General features: G+C 27.2%; 1 protein-coding gene across 5 annotated transcripts in view; it reads left to right on the top strand.

Annotated features, from left to right (window-relative positions):
• LOC130671174 (protein tweety) overlaps positions 1-16,044 on the top strand; it is a 37,058-nt gene that overhangs the window by 4,737 nt on the left and 16,277 nt on the right. For all 5 annotated transcript variants that reach the window (XM_057474900.1, XM_057474902.1, XM_057474903.1 and 2 more), the window contains exon 2: positions 7,089-7,297. In XM_057474900.1, the coding sequence (XP_057330883.1) occupies positions 7,160-7,297 (138 nt within the window). In that variant the 5' untranslated portion in view covers positions 7,089-7,159. The remainder of the gene's footprint in view (positions 1-7,088; positions 7,298-16,044) is intronic.

A 16,044-nucleotide genomic window follows, 5' to 3' on the forward strand; every position in this document is an offset into this window, starting at 1 on the left:
TTCTTTTTACTTAACATTACTTTATGCTATGTGGCTGCACTCGTACAAATTATCTCACCATGAAAATATATTTGCTTTGTATTTTATACGTACTGAGTATTTACTGTTTTTTTTTTTTTTGTAATATTATGCTGCAAAAAATTGGGAGTGAATTCGGAGTGATTACGGATTTTATTTAAATCACTTGCAGTTCTGGAGTTTAAAAAAAAATCACTTTGCATACGGAGTAAATAGGGAGTGATCTAGATTTTATTTAAATCTGCATATACTTCAAAGCAGATTTTAAATATTAAAATAAACTCCCCTTTGGAGTGAATTTCACCCCGAGGGGATTAAGGGGGACCACTAGTGTTAAATTTTGAAAAAATTCATATTTTTGTGCATATTTCGATAGTCTAGAGCTTCAAAAATAACATACTAAAATTTCAAGTGCGTATTTCAAATAGTTTTTTTGAATTACAGCCACAGCCGCTTACTGGTCCTCGAAAATACATTTTTCAAAATTACTGCAGTTATAACTCGAAGATAAATCATCCAATCGATTTGATTCGAATTGCAGCTTCTTTTATATATGTTTCTCCATACCATAAACCTCCAGTTTTCCGATCGAATCAAAAATGTAATTTTGCCAGGCCAAAAGTCATAAAATTTTCGCGCGAAATTTGAAATTTTTCTTAAATACTCCGCCATTTTGTTAAAATTTCAAATTTTTCTTGGCCCGGGGGTCATGGTACGGAAAATATCTTCTAGTTTAATAAACTTTTTGGTTTTTTTTTTACAAAATTTTCAACAAAAACATCAAAAATATGTATTTTCGCACGTTATAAACTGAATTTGCTAATAGATAATCAAATTTTCACGAATTAATGAATTCATATCTTCAAATGCGCCGAAAAGTAGAATATTTTCAAAAAAAAAAAGTTAAAAAATATGCATTTTTCGATTTTTTATTGCCAAAAATAGGTGGAGCCGTGATTGTAAACAATTACCGGTTTTTTTCATTTCGTGCACTTTCGGGACTTTTTTTTTGGAGCCTTGGGAGATTGTGAATAACTCGCTGAATTTTCAATTTTTTGCTCCAAAAATTTTATCTTGTATTCATTATATATCCACAAATATATCCTTGAAACCTTCAACCATTCCATGTAGTAGTTTTCTCCAAAAAAATTCCCAAAAATCATCTTTTTTCAGGCGGTCACACTAGTGGTTTCCCTTAAATAAATAAACAGTCATCCGCTCCGCATTCACTCCACCCCAGTGGCAATATTGATCAATTCTGGAGCAAATCTTGAGCAAGTCAAGGAGAATACAACGAAATATTATATCTATATACTGTGATTTCAAGATCTTGACTAAGATAACTAGGGCACATCCACTCCGGATTTACTCCGTTAATTTCTTAGTGTTCGATTGATATTTTTAATTTAAAAAAAAAGTACACAAAGAAATATTAATTCTCCAAGACGTTAAAAGCTATCCGTCATGTTGAATAATAGAAATAAAAAAAAACTATTAGCATTAATCTTGTATTATTGCTGCGAAGTTGCATACATTTGTCATATTTAGAACTTTGAACTCGGTATCCTCTCGCCACATAAGTCCTGAATGTTTTATTATTATTTTTTTTCACTGTCCGTACTGAGTAAGGGATAAAAAAAATTCTTAGTCACATCTGGTGAGCACATATTTTTATGTATAGCTGACTAAGAATCCAGTACACATACACGTATTTTTGTTATGTTTGTACGATACGAGTAGAGGGATTCCGGGTTCTTTTGTAAGTGGACCCGGCCGAGAAAATACAGCCATCTGCCCTCATACTGTGTGCTTGTGCTACGTTTAGCTGTCCGTTATCCTTGTACGCTTAAGATATAAAAAGAAAGAGAACTGAGTATGAGGATTAGAGTAGACTTTGGAAAAGGTCCCAAGTAAAGACTTTTTACATTTAGAGAACAAAGTTTAACAAGTAAACGAGTATGTAATTTTATAAAAAAGTTTTTCCTCTCAAGTGTTGATGTGAGTTGAAGTAACGGTACGTTTTTTTATAGGAATATTAAATTGAATTAATAATTTACTTATCACTATGATTGATATCTTAAGTTATTAATTTATGTACCTAAAGATATGTGTGCTTTTGAGCTGATAGATTTATGTGTTGAATTTTAACGCTATTCCCTTGCTAGTTCAAGTTGGACAGCCAACTTTAATCATTGATCACACGAGATTTCCTCGTTCCATTTTATATCTTATCTTATTCAAAATATCGACTATTTTTTTTTCAAAAATTACACGGAAAATATTGTTTGAGAAGACAAAAAAAAAATACTGTTGAAAGTTGAGCTCTTAATATTTAAATTAACAACCGCCTCATCGCAATTTTCGATTTCCCATTGAAATGACATGGGAAACATTTTTTTTTAAGTTTGAAATTTCATCACTCACCTGGAAGTCAGTGTATCGGAAAAATCAATGAGAATTTCTGTTGAGAATTGAACGCTCTACAAAAAAGGACTCCTATCATTTTTCGATAAATTTAATTTTTCAAAAGTTATTCGAGGTCAAAGTTGGATTCATAGTAAATTTTAGTATCCCCGGTGGAAATTTTTCGTAATTTTCTCTGAAAAACTCAGTTCTAAAGGTCTAAAGACTTTTTCAAAGTTCTAAAGACTTTTTCAGAGGAAAGTCAGAAAAATTTCCACCAGGAATTATTTGAATTTCCCGGCAAAACTATCAGATTTATTACAAAATGTTGACCTTTTTTGCAGATCATTTAATTTCCTACAAATTAACTGTAATACAGTTTCCGAAATTTTTTAAACCCAGGTCAAAAATAAAACTTGATTTAGACTTGGTTTACCAAGTCGAAGTTTAGGGTCGTTTTTCACAAGACAAACTCGACATTTTTTTACGGAAATACGAAGTGCATTGAGTTTTCGCCTTGGTTTAGACTTAACTGGCTTACTTAGTCATGATTTAAGACGAAAAAGTTGAAATCAAGTCGAAATTGACTTGGTTTAGACTTATTCGACTTGAAATATAAGGAAAAGTCAAAACTAAGGTGAAATAAATTTTATATATTTAGGCGAAAGTAAGGCAAATAAATAACTTTTTTTCGACTTGGTTCAGCAAGTCAAAAGTAAGATGAATGACCATCGTGCTCGAAGTTAAGACGAATAAGTTCAAACTAAGATCAAAAAATACAAATAAGTTGAAACTAAGATGAAAAAAGTTCAAAAAGAATAAATTTAAGTCGAAAGAGTCGAGATTTTATCGAAAAATCGTCGGCAAATCGATAACTTCAAAAGAAAATAAAGTGAAGCGGGCCTGAATCAAGTTTTATTTTTGACCCGGGAAGTTCTTTACTTAATTAAGATTTCAAACTTGAACGGTATTTTTTTTACTTCCAAACCATACTCCGATGATTTAGGACATGATACGTGATAAATCTATGGTATGTGTTATTGAACTGTTAAAATCAAATGCATTGTTTTGTTCACTTTTATTTGTATTGTTTCCACCGACACCTGAAGAAGGAATAATAAATTCTGAAACCTTGCGCTAAATAGTAATTAAATATCAACTTATTTATGATCCTGTCCTCGAAGTATGGTTTGGAATTAATTCATTGTCAGGATCGGAATCATTTTTTAAAAAGGTATTTTTCTTTTTATCATCTGAAATAATATTTTCCGTATAATTTTTGAAAAAAAAAAATAGTTTACTTTTTTGAATCAGTCTATTATGTACCCTGATATATGTGGTTTTGAACCCACAGATTTATGAGTTAAATTTTAACGCTATGATCCCCTTACTAGTTCAAGTTGGACAGCTAACTTTAATCATTGATCACACGTGATTTCCTCGTTCCATCTTTCAACTATACAAGTACATATATGTTGGCATTTAAATAATGTATATATTTATACAACGTGCTGAGAATGTTCTGTTAGAATATTATTTATCGAGATAAGTATGTGTTACTTAGTATGTAACATAAGTAATAAGAAGTGTAATCTCGGTGCTTACCTCATGATTAAAATGCGTCTTAGTTTTTAATAACAATAACATTTATTAATATGTCATTGAAGTAGTTTACACGTAAGGATAGATTTTATTTAACAAAAGATTATTTGTCATTGTGTTTTATTTTTACTCATGATAAATTTGTTTGGTATAAAAATTTTTTAATTAATTATCATTGCGGTCAAATATTTCAGTTATTTGCCTGAAGGCTTTTCAATTATTTATTGGAAAAATTTAATTGATGTTCGGTACAGAAAATTATTTTTAATTTTATTTTATGAGAATATCAACATCAATGATGTTTATATTTGAGGTCATAAAATATTTGCTTTCATAATAAAATAATAATGATTATTCAAATAATATTAATGGAGTCTTTGTGTAAAAATATACAAAGTAAAATGAAATTCTATGATATAATGATAAATCTAAAAACTTTGAAATTTTAAAACAGATACTAAAATACACTGATTACAAAAATTACGGGATATAAAAAGAATTACAAATTTTTGAGTGATTTTCAACATGCTGTAACTCGGTGCAAAATGGTCGTAGAGTAAAAATAAAAAAAGCAAATTGTAGCCTCATGTTTCTAGTTTTCAGATCTGGACTTGAAATTTTTTTTATCATGTACGGTTCCGAAGTAATTCAAAGAAAACCGACCCAAAAAAATTTTCCAAATTTTTGCTTGTCTTCAAAAAAGTCTATGAGCTTTGATAAATTTTTTTGATAATCTGACCTTATGACTTTTTTTAGGAAATTTTATGCCCTTTAATTTGCCGCCCTTAAAAAGTCTCTACGACGATTTGGCGCTTAGTTATCATTGATCAAATTATTGATTGTCAAAGCCAAAATGGACTTTTTTGCTTTGATCAATGATAACTAGGCGCCAAATTATCATTTAAAAATATTAAGTAAAAAATTATCGTTTTCAAAATTTCTGTAAATATTTTTAAAATTTTTAAATGCTGCATTTTCTTTTTAAATTTAGTACTAAATATTTGCGTATACATTTTTTAAATTTTATTGACAAAATTTTAATTAAATTATTTGTTATGATCACATTAAGTTTTATTTATATAATTGATATTTGTATTTTTTGAAATAAAATAAAATGTGGAAACATTTGGCGGGAAACTTTTATCATGAAAAAATGAATAACTATTTTTTAACATTCTTATCGTGAATTTTATTATGAACGACTATCGATAAATTACGTATGTTTATATTTCAAGGTTTTAAAAAATTATTTTATGACGTTTCAATTGTACTCGCGTATCAGCGTTAACTTGACGCAATTTATTCAAAGTTGGATTCTTTATGTCTTTAGATTTTATTTTGAAAACTAATTTTTTTTTATTAAATTAAAAGGAAAAGTTTAAAAAATATATATTGCCTATTATCTATTTTCGAGTCTTATACAGAACGAAATAACAAAAAATACACAGAGGAAAAGGATTTCTTGCCCTAATAAAATTTTTTTTAAGACTAGAAAAAAGTTTTTTGGCATAAGAAATTTTTTCTCGCTCCAAAATTTTGTTTTGCCCTAAGAAAATTTTTTTTTTTTAATTCCTAATGCAAAAAAATTTATTGACACGAGTAATAATTTTATGTAAGTGAAGGTCGGAATATTTTTCGATATGAAAAAAAAAAATTGGAAAGTAAAAAAATCTAATGGAGAACCAGATTTTTGAAATTTTTCGCATATTGATGCTGGTATGTCAGCCGAAAATTTCAGCCACTTCCAATTTCCCTTAAGTCACTTTTAAGCAGTCAAATTACATAAATTTTTTTCATTTCCGTTGCGCGAAAACGTTCCAATCTTCAGGTACATATTTTTTGCTCCAATAAATTCTTTTTTTCTGTGTATTTTGATATCTTTGACAAAAATTTTTCAAATTTCAAAACAAATTTTTACATTAAAAATAATAACTGCTAATTAGACATCGAATAACACAACTCTTTTAAAATTTTTCATGCCCGTGAACTAGTCTTTTGTGTATTTTAGTTGAGAAAAATGTACCGGAAAGAAGCGCAAGCATCGATTCTCTAGATTCACGAGCTAATCTTAAAGCCATGATAAAACCCAATTTAATTCTAAGCCAGTAAAAATTTAGTGTCTGAAGTGCGCATAAATTGACAATATATCAGATGTAAATTTTAAAACAAACAAGAAAAAGTACACACTCAAAATTTGATGGTCTCGACCGCTTAAAAGATAACAGCTTCCGTAAATTCTTAAGAATTAACACAAATCTACCAAATTAAATTTTAATTTTCCATTAAAAATCACATACGTTAAAAAAATATGTCTTATATATTTACCGATAAAAAAGCTAATTTTTTTATCACAATCGCGATTTTAAGTGTAAAGATTTTCATTTTCAGTGTACAGACATTTATTTTTCCATCGGAAATAAAATTTGTCATATGTATTATATTTAGTGGCAACACAATGACTGTCAAGCTTACAAAATACTTTTACATATATCCATACTAAAAATGACATGTTTGACACGATAGGTAAGCCTGATGGTGATCAGTTAGAGAGACGAAGTAGCAACAACTTCCGTCGATCGATTCTCTACTTCGAAGCTCACGGTTAACTCCCTGGAGTTCACCTTTACGCCACGCCTTGTGTCGTTCACTTCTAGGATTACGTTATATAAATATATATATATATATAGATCAAAATTTAGTATAGCGTTAAATTACAGATACACTCAACTCAGCACTTTATTTTAAATATTTATAAAAGATCCATCCAAGTATTCAGTCTTGAAAATTTTATGCCAGCTTGGATGCTAAATATATAAATTAATTTCGCCTACCTTTTCATCCGTTTAATCGTTTGATAAACGGATTGTTTACAAGAGATGATGACAAAGGAAAAAGATAATAAACCTAGAGAACGAGAGAGAGAGAGGGAAGGAGATTTTAAGTGAATAATCAAGCTCCAGTTTCTTAATCTCAATAACAAGATGACAAACTTATTGTTATTATAGTCGGATATAACTATTTAAAATACATAAAAAATAATGATGTTATTATTGTTATTGTTGTAGGCTTCGTAGTATGTCTTGACAAGTGAGAAAGACTTTCGAACGAGGGTCTCGGCAGTCAAGGGTTCATCACGATGGTGGTCGGTCATCAGCTTCCGGAACAGTACACTGTACCACAACTAGCCATTTTCTTTCACAGTTTGCCGCATCTAAATGTTTCGTTCCATTTGGTTAACAACACCTTTAATCCTGGCTCTGATATATATCTTGAGGTAAAATTTTTTAAATATATTATTTAAAGCATTTCACAGGCTTCAGTGAAACCATTTTTAGGGTGTCCGTGGAATGGAACACTTGTAAAATCGCTCAAATTTCGGTGTCGAATTATCGATTAAAGATTGGTGTCTTTTAAAAAAACTTTAATCAATTAAATATAGAATTTGAATTTAGAATTTCGTTTATTAATGCCAAGGCACAGGCCAAATGGCAAATTTCATAACATAGTAATTACATTTATTACAAAAGAACATATAGTTGTGAGTACATAGTACAACTATATTAAATAAGAATACTTATAAATAAAAAATCGACTATTTTTTTTCTCGAAGAACCTTGAAAAATCGACAGAGTATCTCTAGACACAGCCCGTGTAAAAAAAATTCGTTCCAAAAAGATTCCAAAAGAGTTCCGCATGTGGAACTTCTAAACATGAGACAGATTAGAACTTTTTTGGAACGTTAGTAATTTTGATGGTAAAAAAAAAAGTTTTTATGAGCGAATTTAGAGTCAAATAAGGACGTTCTTGGAAAGTTTTTCGAATTTTATATGGACATTTTAAAAAAGTTCCATAATCACCACTTTTGACATTTTTCGGAAGCTAAAAAAGATGTTCCAAAAACATTCAAAAATAGTCCAAAAATCGTTACTTTACAACCTCTTATAGAACTAAAATAGACATTCCAAAAAAGTTCCAGAATCACCACTTTTGACTTTTTTATGGACTAAAAAAGGCATTCCAAAATCACTAATTTTGCATCTTTTGTAGACTAAAGACGTTCTAAAAACATTCCAAAATAGTTCAAAAATCACTACTTTTGAATTTTTTATAGAACTAAAAAAAACGTCCATAAAATTCCAAAAACTTTCAAGAACGTCCTTTTTTGACTCTAAATTTGCTCATAAAAACTTTTTTTTTTCCATCAAAATTACTAACGTTCAAAAAAAGTTCCATTCGAAGTTCTAATCTGTCTCATGTTTAGAAGTTCCACATGCGGAACTTTTTTGGAATCTTTTTTGAACGAATTTTTTTTGCACGGGAGACCCTGTTAAAATATGAAACCTTAATATTAATATTTAAAGGTAGCGGTTCGCGATTTTCTATTTTCCATTTAAATAACATGGGAAAAAAAATTTTTTATAACTGCTGCCTTTAAAGTTCAATATTCGAGCGTCGTGTGGCGCGAGTAAAATAGGTCTTTCTCTCGATAACTCGACGAAACTATAGAACGATGTCGAAAAATCAGCTGTTGGACTTTTCAGCATGATTTTACTGTGCTGAAAAGTAATTGCCTATAGGAAATGTATACAAATTACCAAGCAACCGTCGTTCACTCGAGTTAGAAAAAGATAGTGATACTTTTTTCTCCATATACTCCTACTGTCGCATTTATCCTGAAATTCGCACATGCGCAGATAGAAAGACGACAATTGGAAACCTGCATAGTGATCATATGTTTCTTATTCTTATTGAATATCATAACTTGTGTGTTTGTATTGTGAAAATAATATTATTATCATATTATTAATCGTTCATTAAAAATTTTCACATTATTAAAAACAGTCACAGATTTTAATTAATAAAATTAATAAACTAATTGATAGAATTCAATTGAAAAATAAAACATGAATAGATTGTTATTATTTACACTTGTACAATTGTTTATATTTAGAAGGTAATTTTTTATTCTTTAAATGATTGAATTCCTCTCAATTAAACTTTAAAGGCAGTCGTTATAAAAAATATTGTTCGATACAAAGGATTAAAAAGAGGGTTACGGTATGCATGTATTGTCAACACTCGTCTAGGGATATGTTACATTCACAACGAGAACTCGTACCTACATCTCTCTCGCACTCGCTTCGCTCGTGCGAGAAAGATGTATGTACTCGTTCTCGTTGAGAATGCGGCATAACCCAAGACTTGTGTCGCCAATCCAAGCATGCCGCAAACCCTCTTTTTAATCCTACGTATCGAAAATAGCTATTTTCTCTTAAAATCAATCAGAACACTATTTTTTTAGAAGCTTGGCATTAAAATGGAAATAACTAGAAAAAAATGCAGAATTTAAAAAAAATTTATCAATAATAATTTGTAGGAAATGAAATTGCCTACAGAAAAGAGCTTATAACATTTTATGATAAGTCCCATAGTTTCGCCGTAAAAGTAAAAAGATCTCGAAATTTACTCTAATTTGACTTCGAGCTCAAATAACTTTTGAACAGATGGATTTATCAAAAAATAATAGGAGACTTTTTTTGTAGAGCGTTTAATTCCCTATAAAAATATATCCTGAACTTATCTGTTCAATAAGTCATCGCCGAGGTATAAAATTCCAAGCTTAAAAATTTTTTTTTTTCCATGTTATTTAAATAGAAAATAGAAAATCGCGAATCGTCACCTTTAAATATTAATATTAAGGTCTGATATTTTAACAGGGTCTTTGTCTACAAATTCTCGATGTCGATTTTTTCAATGTTCTTCGAGAAAAAAAAAAGTCGATTTTTTGAAACACTCTAGTCCTCATGTCACTGTGACTATTGTAATTTTTCTATAAATTTTTGATGCAAAAAATACCGTAAAATTCTCTGCGTGTACTATGAAAGTTAACATAAAAATTAAATTTATATTCTTAAAGCTCGAGAAAATTTACAATTTTATGTAAAAAATTAATTTATATTGGGATTTATTTAGAATGAAAAAATTAACTTTTTTTTTTATTAAAATTCATGCTGGATATCAGATTAAAGCTTATGATCGGTAGACTAATATAATATTTTATAATACATTTTTTTTTTAATTCAACTGATAATAAAAACCAATAAAAGACACGTTCTCTTCCCGATCTTCGATTTGAGATTTAAAGATATTAAAAATGTTCACAATAATATATTGGTTTTTTTTTTTTTTTAATGTCTCTTACTTACAAAATTTGAACGTGAAAAAAATAAAAATTCATTTGAAAAAGTTCGAAAAAAATTAATTTTCAACAAATAATACGGACGGAAAATTTAACGGTACTTTTTACATAAAAAATTTATAGAAAAATTACTAGTAATATTGTGAGGACAGTATGAATAAATTATGATAAAATTTACTGATAACATAGAAATTTTTCACATAAATCAAGCAGAATTTACAACGTGCATTGTAATTTTCACAAGGCAACAGATTGAATTTTAATTTACAAATTTTTACTAGATGTGTCGTAATTGATTATGATAAATTAGAGTATTTGGTAAAAATATTCGTAAAAAAATGAAATGAAAGCAATAAATTTAGAAAAAAGTTACAATTAATAGAAAGCTGAAAAAATGGGTCAGGAACACTCAATAGCTCAACATACATGTAATCACTTAGTAACAAAATATAAGTATGTTAATTTTTTAAAATGAATGATAATTTATTTATTTGAATAAATCCCCGTTAGCGATAATGAAAACGGTCAACGTACTAAATTTATCTATAATTTGATAAGCATTCAAATACATATCTATAGTTACAATAAAAAAAAAATTCTCAAAATGTTTTACATACACAGAAAAAATATTCTTGATTCAATAGAAATTTTTTGAAAACTTTAATTTTCTCGGATCAAGTAGAAATTTCTGACCAAGACAAATTCTCTTGGCTCAAGAAAATCGACTTGTTTCCCGAACACGTTTGTTTTCAAAAATATTTTCTTTACTCAAGATAACTTTTTTCTGTATGATGCTAGCTTACGCCTCAAAACGTAACGTTATTCGTTCTAACCTCTCAGAACTAGATTGAACGAAAAGAGCCGAATATTTCCGAACAAACTCGAATTTGAAAGATTTTGGATAAAATTACAGCTGTGTAGTACAAAGTATCAAAAAAATTTGAATTCTTAAAATTTCTATTGCAACCAGTTTTTTTTAGTTATTTTTTTATTGTAAATATTAAAGTAAAGTAATAAGTTTCTATTGGAGTTACCGACCGAACGAGAGTATTATACTCGATGTCACTAGTTGTCTACGATATTTTTTGTTCAAGTTATTTATTTATAAAAAATTACTCCAGTGATTATTTATTTAATTATTAAAAATTGTTAAAAAAAGTTTAACTTGAAGTTCAAAATCTGTTCCAAATTTTGAAGATCTACATATCGAACCTTTTTAGGATCTTTTTAGATGGAACTTTTTTTATACGCGTATAATACACCTGCGGGTATTTTGAATTTTATTTATGTTGTTAATATAAATGTGTTGAAATTTGATTTCATATCCATACTCATACTCATAATATAAAATCCATATAACAAAAGCTTTAAGAGAATTAAAAGTAATGAATGAATTATTGAATAAACAATAAAATCAAATTTTATGTGAACACGTTCGTTAAACGCGTAATATTGAATTTAAAAAATAATTAACTCGATGCTAATAAAAATGATAATTTAATTTTAGTAATAAAATTTCAAAATCAATCCAGATCGGTAATATTTAGTATTAAAATTAATAAATACGCTAAAAATTTGAAATCAATGAAAACACAATAGCCATTAATTATTTACAGTACAAAATAGTCAATAAACTACAATACTGTATTATAATTTTACGTGAAATAAGATAAAAAATTATATATAAATTGAAATAATTTTTAAAATAAATACGTACAATTTATATTAAACGTTAGTAGTTATATGCAATCAATAAATGTTATTAACCTATTTTATAAATGAGAGTTTGCACAGTTTCAGTTTAAATAAAGTTTGCTCCAATTAATAAAAGACTAATTTGTAAGTTTGCTCAAATGTAGGTTTTATAATTATTCGTGCGATATGAATTTACAATTTACATATGTAATTTTTTTTAATTTTTTTTCATCAATTCGTCTAAATTAATTTTTTTTACTGAAACACAAAGTGATACTTTATTTAATTGTAATATTTTTATGGATAATTGAACATAATTATTAAATAATTTGTTTTTAATTACCCAATTAAATTTAACGATTAATTAGAATTTTAATTACCGGCATCGTTTGAATAAATGAAGTTAATTCTCATTAATATATATTGTGTTTATATCAAAATCTATTAATATATTTTGTTTTGATAAGACCAAGTTCAAGGATAGATCTAATTTCCTTATCAATCAAAATTTAATAAATGGAAGGAAGTGTCCATCTGTCTTTATCACTCGGATTAATCTTCTAATGCATTAGACCGAGTTTCGTTTAAACCGTTGATTAAAATTTTAATCTTTGTAAAATCTTTAGATATTTTTGTTATTTCTATAAATAACTGGGTAACTAAGTGATGATAAAAAATCCGATTAAATTATTGATTAATAATTATCAATAGAATAAAAATATTTCAACTGTTAAGTGTCAGAATAAAATAATTTTTAAATAATTAATCATAAAAAATATATTTTATATTTGCTCGGGTAAAAAACTCAAGATATAGCTACTGCTTTATATACAATTGTATTATCAGTATATATTTAACAAGAAAGTTATCAGTAGATTATAAAGTGACGCACGAACAATTATTTAATTATAGACAATGAGAATCTAATGAGTCATATTTAATTAATTGTATGATATAGAAAAAAAAATTGGTCTATCGGTTGACCCTGCGGGCTAGCCCCAAAACTTCCCGCTGTTTTCGAGCTCGAAAATACTTTTTTATGCCATTGTTTTCGAAAAAAAAACGTTTTTTAGCATTTCTTCCTCCCACGATATCTCACGAACGAATTAACCGATTGAGATAGTTAAGGCGGCAATCGACGAATTTTTTTGAGATCTAGACCTGATTAGATTTTCAAGTCAATCGTTCAATTCGTTTTAGAAAAATCAAAAAAAACCAAAAAAAAATGTTTTTTTTTTTCGTGTTTCGCAAATATTTTTGAGTCTACTTGATCAAATGGTCTGAAATTTTCAGAAAATCATTCAAATCGGTTCATTAGTTAAAAAGTTACAGACCGGTCACACAAACACACATCCACACACACACGCACATACATACATATAGACACTATAAGGTACTATTTTAGAATTATGTTTTGAAACTGCTCTCATTTGTAACAAAATTCCCCAACATGAAGTTTTTAATCGACTTTATTTTTGACTATTAAAATTCAAAAGTTTGAAAAAAGTTTAACTTTAAGTTCTATCTGTCTCGAATTTTTAAATTCTACATGTCGAACTTTTTTGGATTTTTTTTTTAAATGAGTAGTCAATTTACTAATTTGAAAGAGAAAAGATGATTATGAACTTCGTAGGCAATTAACAATTTTCGGTTTTTTTTTCAACAAATCAATTATAATTTTGTATGTAAAAACAAAAAAAAAAAAATGAAAATATACACACGTAGAAAATTAAAAAAATTATAAGTCTAATTTTTAAAAATATTTTTTTTTTACAATGCATCGTTTCGAAAAAAATCTAAAAATAAGTAGAGATCGGCTAAGTTTAATATCATGAAAAAACAGTGAAAAAATAATTTTCTTTTATTTCACTCAAGGGAAAATTCATTTTTATCCACATCGAATATTTTTAAACTTCTGTTGACAGTATTTATAAACTGTCAAATTATGTCATGAGCTATACAATCCTGTCACTCATTCTAAAATAAAATTTATCGTACCTCAAATCAATAAGTGACATCATTAAACTACTTTATCAAAAACAAATGTTTTAATATTTGAATTTAAAAATAAAAACGATTAATCATAAAAGAATTATATATTTTTTTATTTATAATAATAATTATTTAAGTGATTTTTCTATCAATCTCTTAATTGACATGCGTATGATTTTTATCTTATCAATATTTAAATCACCTATTAAATTTTACTAAAATAACTTATTGCTCAGAATATATTTTTAATTAATCATATATTTTACACGATAAATTTGTTAAGTGACTAATTCAAATTTAGCACTTTAGTACCATCTACATTATTTTATTGTTATTAATCATTTATTTATTTATGTTGTCATAGCGTTTAATTTTTTTTATTTATTATTCGTCATAGAAACGCAGTTATCAGTTTCAGTTTTTATTAATAAGAAGATGACATATTTTGTAATTCTTACTCTAAAATAAATAATTTCAAACGAAAAGAAAGTTTAACATTATGATGCTGAAGTCAGCAGACGTCTGGTAACGTTTGGATTTTTTTAGTTACGGTAAATTATGAAAAAAAAAATATTTTAAAAAATTGCACTTGTAGTTTTTGAAATTTCCTACATGTGCATTTTTTTAGTTTTTTTTTTTTTGTACTCGATCTGTTGAAAAAAAAATCCGAAAATTATTAATTGTCTGCTACCTTCAGGATCAGGTTTAAAATTTATCAAAATTTATTAGCAAAAAATGATTCAATATTTATTTCCACGGCATCAAGTCGATCATTGATCGATTTAATCCAAGGAAAATTTTTATTTTTGAATAATTAACAAAAAATAATTTTTTTCCATAAAAATATTTTTTTATAAAAATATTATTTTCTCTCAGTATATAAAATTTTTATATAAATTAAATTAGTCATGGTAGTCGCCACTAAAATTCAAAAATTATTTCGAAAAAAAAAAACAAAATTTTTTTTTTAACTCAAAAGTCTTATGAGTTCCAAAAAACCACAGGCAATTTCTATGTCTAGTTTTTAGAGTTTTAATTTCAAAATATCTCAATAGCTATTCAGTTTTTTAAAAAAGTCAAAGATACATTTTTTATAGCAAATTTCAAGCGCTACAAAAAAGATCTCTTACAATTTTTCGAATAATTTAATATTTACAGAGATATTTGTAAAAAACCAATCGCAATTTTTTTAGATAACTTTCAAATCTCCGGGAAAATTTTCACGTTATTTACTAAAATAAATGTACTTTTTGAAAGGTTAAACTTTTTCATCGACTCTACGTCAAAGTCCATTTATTTTCCAATAACTTACCACAAGATTTAGTTAGAAATTTTTGAAATTAACAAAGTTATAGTTTTTTTATACGAAAAGTAACTTTTTCTTTTTTTCGTAATTTAAAATTAGAATTGATGATAAAAATCGATAGAAACTTTTACAAAAATGTTTGAATAATATCTTTATAAGATTTTCATCAGTAAAAATAATATGTACCTAGTCTTGTGTCTACAACTGATTAAAGACGCTGGGGTCCTTCAGACCTTTTGTGACCGTCATTAAATAATTCGCGCCGGAAATGTAACCGTCGAGGATTATAAGTGTAAGTGTAGCAATTATGAGACAATTTAAATTTTAAATAAATAAATTAATTAATTAATTGAAATAATAAAATTAAAAAAAAAACCGTCCATAAAGCACACCTGCGCTTTCGCGCTTGAGGTGTGCAAAAGCGCGTACTGATTTTTCAATTATTTAAATACGCATTTTTTATTTTTTATTCTACTTACATTTTATTCATTTATTATAAAATTTGAAAAATTGCCGATTGTCAGTTACATTGACACTCATCGGAAATTACATATATTATGTATAACGTAATAATAAATCAAAATATATAAAACAATTTCATTAATTTATAACGCGACTTCGAAAATCGGGTCAATATAAATAATTTTTCCTTATCTATATTATAAAGAGAATAAGGAAAATTTTGTTCCCGCCATATCTATATGATAGAATTAGTTAATGTTATTGAAATTGGTATCATTAGATAGGTCTTGCCTTGAATTTGTGCCTTTTCATACTTTAAACTCTTTTTAATTGCCAAGTATTGAGATAAATAGATTTATCTATATCA

The sequence above is a fragment of the Microplitis mediator genome, chromosome 7, assembly GCF_029852145.1.
Source record: "Microplitis mediator isolate UGA2020A chromosome 7, iyMicMedi2.1, whole genome shotgun sequence".
In the NCBI taxonomy this organism is placed as follows: Eukaryota; Metazoa; Arthropoda; class Insecta; order Hymenoptera; family Braconidae; genus Microplitis; species Microplitis mediator.